This window comes from Cyprinodon variegatus, unplaced genomic scaffold (genome assembly GCF_000732505.1).
Source record: "Cyprinodon variegatus isolate N-32 unplaced genomic scaffold, C_variegatus-1.0 Scaffold844, whole genome shotgun sequence".
Lineage (NCBI taxonomy): Eukaryota > Metazoa > Chordata > Actinopteri > Cyprinodontiformes > Cyprinodontidae > Cyprinodon > Cyprinodon variegatus.
In genome coordinates this window covers 254,811-261,179 of record NW_015151297.1, presented here as the reverse complement: position 1 = coordinate 261,179, position 6,369 = coordinate 254,811, and the positions used below count along the sequence as shown (strand labels likewise).

The following is a 6,369-nucleotide window of genomic DNA, read 5'->3' as shown; positions in this document are numbered from 1 at the left end:
GTCCAGAGACCAAAGAGAGCTGCATCAGTGTAGATATAAGCTTTATTTTTCCCTAAAGTTCATAAAGTCCGTCTGTACCGTCTCTGAAATATGGTCCCATCTTTACCAGGGTCCTTACTGGGTTTTTGGTTGATTTAGCCTGAAATGATCTCTTAAACAGCTATCAGGGTTTGGTTATGTCTACATGACTTTATATGTTCATATATGGTATCTTTTTTTTGTGTTTTTTTTTTTTTTAAAGTGCTGTACCGTAAAATGAATCCCCAGGTTCAATGACACTAATTTATCCTTTTATATTTGATGGGTTTTTTCACAGGTTAAATTGGACATTGTGACTTGATCATTTTATATTTGTAATTAAAATAAATAGGTTGAATAAAACCAAACATGATCTAACTTTTGCTTTGGTGGTGGACCTTCCTATACGCGCACTTTTAATACCACTGAATGCATTTTACCATCTGGAGAAGAACAAACTTTTAAATGTCTAAATTGTGTCTTTCCATTAGAACGTAGGTAAAATACGTAGGTGAAATATTTGTCTTTGAGAAGAATTTTTTTTCTTTTTAAGTCTAATATCTGCATTGTATTCCCTTTGTGCTGTTTTTTTTCCTAAATATTTCTCAGTTCCCTTCTTCCATCCACTTCATCCTCTTGTAGAAAATACTGTTTTTGGCATCTGATCTTTTACCTTAATGTTAAGGACACGGCAATATGGAAAAAAAATAAAATCACTTCCTAATTTTCTGAGAATCTCATGTTTGTATTAGATGAAACTAATATATATATGTATATAAAAAAAACAGCACAGTTTCTTACCTTTAGCTTTATAACCAGAGCTTTATTTTTTCATTCCAAAAAACTCCAAATGTTCCTTTATTTCCTGCAAAAGCACATTCACATGAAGTATTCTGAACCATAGAAAAATGCCTAAAACTCCACATCATTTACAACACGGCAAAATTATAATAAATATGTACAGTGCTCTATAAATTCATTTCAAATAATTTAGAATTCCAACTCTGACAAACATTATAGTCCTAATGAAGGCAGACATGTACAGTATGGGGGGGAGGGCATCTGAATGGTATGCTTGGTTTGAGCAGAGGGCTTAGACTAGGACAGAAAAACCCCTTTGATATGATTACTGGAATGTAACATTAGCCAATAAACATCCTCTTTGAATTTAATCAATAAGGCCTTTTTTCTGTGAACTATTCATGGAGCTCTGGTGTAGAACGAATGCCTTTTGGCACCTGTGGCCATAATTACAAACACCAACGTTTATACTCCCTGAATGATCCGTTTTGCTGAAGATAACCTGGAGAAAAAGCGTATAAATGTGACGAGGGAAGGTGTGGAAGAAAAGAACCCGGTTACAGCTTCCAACATTATTAAGTCATCTCCGGTAATAATAACAATGATTTTAAAAAAGTATGACTGAAAATATAAGGCGTCTGGTTTTTACAGTTACTCCTTTAGTTTTGCATCTGTTGATCTTTTTTTTTTTTTTTTTATGAAAACTGCACAAGTTGACTGTATATGGAAGAGGAAAAGTGATAAGTGGGCTTTTCAGTGAAGCCTGACAGCTCCAGGATTCATTCAAAGTCGTCTTCATATTCATATTCCTCCATGTCCAGGTTGCAGTGGGGAGTGGGGATCTCAAAGAAGTGCTTCTTTGTCAGACCCAGCTCACTGGAGATGTGCTGCCCCAGAGGGCTCAGAGGATTATCATACCTAAACACAGATAAGAGGCGGGGATTACTAACAATACAGGATGGGGTTCTAATAATTCTTATAGAGATTCTTTGCAGGAAACTGAGGCTTTTAATGAACACTGGTCTGTTTTTTTTTTTTTTTTTAAATGGTTCTGGTTAGAAGAACAGACCAAGAACAAGAAAAGAACAAGTGAGATGTTTAGAACCAGGTAAACATTTTCACCCCTTGAACTTTTTCACATCAAAACCACGAACAAGACCTAAACATAGTAGCTCATTATTATAAAGTAGAAGAACAGTGATGCAGTTTTGTCTGTACCATGTAAAAACTGAAACCCTTCCTCATTTTTCTGTGCAGGAAGCTCCAGCTCAATACTCGAGTCCTACCAATCAAAGATCAGCTGGATTTGCCGTCATGATTTGAAGTCATGCCATTTTTTCATGTAAAACAAACAGGTGCATCCAATTAAAAAAAATAAATAGAGTGGAGGTGGACATTTCGAAGGCAGAATAACAGGTCTTTGAGGGTCAGAATTCTAGCTGATGGACAGGTGTTCAAATACTTATTTGAATGTATCATGAATAAATAATTAAAAAAAATTATACATTGTGATTTCTGAATTTATTTTTTTTTTTAGATTATGTCTCTCACAGTGGAGATGCACCTATGATGACGATTTAAGACCCCTCAATGATTTCTAAGTGGGAGAACTTGCCAAATAGCAGGGTGTTCAAATACTTGTTTTCCTCACTGTCGGCCAGAAAGTTTTGGTCTAATCTGACAGGATCTACAGCATCTTCTACATGGTGCATGAAAAATAAAACTTTATTTTCTGTATTGAGGCCTAATTCTGAAGTAAACACCTAAAAGTATCCTTTCAGCAGATTTCCTTACCTGAGCCGTCGGCCTCTGTAGCTCCTCCAGAGCTAACATGGATACTCTCTTAGCCTTACTGGGTAGTTCCTCGGACTCTGTTAGCTAATTTGGTTGCCTCTAAAGGCAGCTGGTTGAAGCTGATTTTATGTAGCTGTATTAAAGTAAAATGAGCTGAATAAAAATGTCACAAAATTCTCATTTCTCTTCCACTTTCAACCGTGTGGATCTTATGCTGGCCTATCTAATAAATTCTACATGAAGTACTTTTTTATTCTTATGTGACAAAATGAGAAAAAAATTCAAGGGGTGTACATTTTTAGATGTCACTTCTTAATATGATCTGTGGTTTCCATCCTTACCTTAATTCAAAGAAATAGTAAAACAACACCTTTAATGAAATTACAAGCCCTTGTTTCTTTATATCAGTTTGTGCCAACCCAGGGTAAAGGTGCCTTTGAATGTCCATGCTATGAAGTTAGGTGGGAAACAGGTTTGCTTTCTTGCCAGGAGTTAAATAAAAATAAAAGCCTGCAGAAAAATGTTGCAGGAAAGCATTACTGAACTGACCAGAGATCTGTGAGAGATCACAGTTTTCATTCTTTGATTCAACAAACAGAGCTGATTTAATAAAGGCTTCAAAGAAGAGCAGGAGTGAGTGAAGTCAGTCTTCTTGGCAAGAAAGCAAGGAGACATTTTTCCTCCGTTACACTGAAGCGCATCTTTTAGCAAGCAGATGTGACTGGAAAGGACACAGGTTCGCCACACAGAGGCCGGGACAGATGTGGAGGAGAGCTTTCTTGTTTTTCTCACATAAAAATTGGAAGATGAAAGCTGTCTGGTTCAGAAACAAACATCCAGGTCTGACAGGATTGCATAAACAGGACACTGTGGTGGATAACCCCCCCCCACTACATTCTGTTATAAATGTGTGAACATTTGGTGGAGGGAGAGGACAGAAGGGTTTAGGATGAGTTTCCCAGAGAGAAAGCGGGGGAAGAAGAGGGAAACTATTATCCCTGATGTAACCCTGAGTGTCTTACCTGCTCTGGGGAGCTGCCTGTCTCTAGAGGTCGGTGGTGTTCCTAAAAGCGCCACACAACATGCCTGTCAACAGCCTGGTTTATCACTGATTCACTCTCAGAGGGGCTCATCTGTGCTGCATCACGCTGACCATCATGTTCACCCTGACAGGCAGTAACAGCCAAATACGACCCCCAATAAAGGGACTCTGAACACTGTCTAGTCTCATCTTTCACAGTCTATATTGTGCATATTAATCTGTATGATTCTAAAAGAGAAACAATTTGAATTCCATTAATATCAGTTCAATTACATTTAGTCAGTAAATATACAGTAAAGGATGAGAAATAAAGACTTAAACTTGATTTAAAGCTAAATAAGTGCAACCAAACCAGATTAATGGAAAAAATCCAAAACAAATGAATTGCCATCAAACATGGGACAGAAAATAATAATAAAATATAAGAAAATAAAATAAACTGTTCTGAAAGACTCCCAACAGCTTAAAGTTGTAGTTTTGTCAATAATTTAATAGGTTTGCTTCCATTCACTGACGCTGCTTGTGGTGTCACCCTTACACATCATTGCAGTGATCATTAGCTGCGTCCTCCGCCACCAGGATGTCGTACTCGTCCGCTGCGTATTTCTCCCAGTCCGACACTTCCTGGCCGTCTGTCTCGGCCTCCTTTAAAACCAGAGAGCCAAACAGGACTAGTTATGCTGAGCGCTTGGTGGTGGAGATGAACACTTCCTTTTAGCACATCTTACGCACCCTAATGACAGAGAAAGGGTCCCGCTGCTCGTGGTCCAGGTACTTCTCAATGTTGAAGAAAGTGTCATAGAAGATATGAGCCAGCTTGCACTTCTTCAGATCCCGCAGAGTGATCTTACCTATCAACAGTTTAAAAAGGAAAGGACTATCAGGAACACATTTTAAAGTATTGTCTGCATGATTAACTGCACAGAACACAAATAAATCATCAATGACTCATAAAAACTAAGAATAAAAATGTTAGCTTTGTCCTAGCACACTGACAAGCTGCTCTGCCTAAAAGCCTAATTTACAGCGACAAGATGTGAAAAATAAAACATAAACATCCATCTTTTAATATAAAGGAACCAGAGTGTCCAGAAAGTAATGGGTAAGCAATCCGTGCCCATTTAACCCTTAATGGGGAACGTTATTGTTTTTTATCCCTCACTAATGGAGTCTCCCCATCTGCAGAGAGGAGTAGAAGTGCTAGTTTTATATCCAACCATTTAACAAATATATTGCTACATAGTAGCAAAGGTCCTTTTGGCGTTGACAAATGGAATGAGCCCATGGATGAAACATTAACTATTGTAAATCAAGTTGGGGAAAAAATGTTAAAAACTTAGAAAGGTAAAAAGCTAAGCAAAGAGGTTAAAACCTATTTGAAGTTAATTAGCTAAGAAAAAAAGTTAAAAAAAAAAATGTAAGTGCATGTATCAGCATATTTTCTAACAAAAAGGTGTTTCTTTCACTCTGTTTTTCCTGAACTTGTTATAGAAGCACTTTTCTTTTTTTTTTATATTAGGGAAGTGATTGTTTATGACATTGACCTAAATTTTTGTCATCAAAATCTAAATTTTTTTTAAATGTCTTGTCCTGTCCTCCAATAACACTCTTAGCTTACAAGTTTGATTTTCAAAGTATTTCACTGAGTGTCCTTTAAAGGTTGAAAGGGGTCACAGAATCCACAACCAAGTTTCCATTGTCATAGATGAATAACGATAGTTCAGTGGGTGAAATGGACGTACAGAGACGTTTAAAGCCCATCAACACCTCCTTTCTCTGCAAATCTTACAATTCTAAACTTCCACCATAAAATGGGCGAATCTAAACGAAGCACCGATTTGATGTCAACTCGGGGATGGTGCCTTATTTGGTTCTGGCCTGTACTTTTGTCACGCCCCGAAATTGACATACAGACCAGCCCACTGGTTCACTGGCCCAAAAACATGCATAGAGGTAGCTGTAAGAGACCAGTTTAGCTGTTTAGCTACAGTTTGTTTTACTTCTACAACAATTACAAAGCAGGCAGTTTCTCTATTGAAAATGAGCTGGAACCACGGGTGTAAATGCAGTGCTCCAGGCTGGACGGAGAAAGGGGAACATTTTCAGTCTTTGCAACGAACGAAGACTCGACAGGCATGGATTATTTTTGTTTATCAGAGGATCCCTGCAAAATTTGATGCTCAGCTGTTAATTTGCTCTGAGCGTTTTACCGAAGACAGCTTTCAGAAACTTGGACAGTTCAAAGGATTTGCTAAACTTATTTTACTGAAACGAGGGGCTGTTCTGACTGTAAGGCCATCATCATGCAAGCTATAAGTATTATTTAGTCGCTAAGCTGTTGATAGCAATGCTAGCATATCTATGGTGACCAGATTTGGGTTTCTGAAAAGGAGGACCCCCACCCCCACCATGTCTGCCGGGGTTCCCAGAGCAGCCCCCGGGCTGACGGCTCGGTTCGAGTGCCCGGTGTGTTTTGACTATGTGCTGCACTGTAGTCACCAAAAATCCCGGACGATTTTGAAACTCCCCCCGAACATTTTTTTGGTATGAAAAGTAGGACATGTCCGGGAAAAAGAGGATGTCTGATCACCCTACCATATCAACAATTTGATGTTTCAGTGAGTGAGTGCTTGTTGCTATGATGCGTCTTTGCTCAGCAGCTTCGCTCGTTGTAAACCAACCAGTCAGAGCACAGCTCATCTAAATATTCATGA

The 6,369-nt window shown here is 38.3% G+C and overlaps 1 protein-coding gene across 4 annotated transcripts in view; it reads right to left on the bottom strand.

The window, feature by feature from the left end:
• Positions 1 to 816: 816 nt before the first annotated feature.
• LOC107099188 (serine/threonine-protein phosphatase 2A regulatory subunit B'' subunit beta-like) overlaps positions 817 to 6,369 on the bottom strand; it is a 28,772-nt gene continuing 23,219 nt past the window's right edge. For 2 of the 4 annotated variants that reach the window (XM_015397217.1, XM_015397218.1), the window contains exons 12-14: positions 4,388 to 4,506; positions 4,194 to 4,300; positions 818 to 1,737 (exon numbers count right to left, since the gene is read on the bottom strand). In XM_015397217.1, the coding sequence (XP_015252703.1) occupies positions 1,599 to 1,737; positions 4,194 to 4,300; positions 4,388 to 4,506 (365 nt within the window). In that variant the 3' untranslated portion in view covers positions 818 to 1,598. Of the gene's footprint in view, positions 1,738 to 3,635; positions 3,678 to 4,193; positions 4,301 to 4,387; positions 4,507 to 6,369 lie in introns of all 4 variants that reach the window. The other 2 variants (XM_015397219.1, XM_015397220.1) reach the window with 2 other exon arrangements.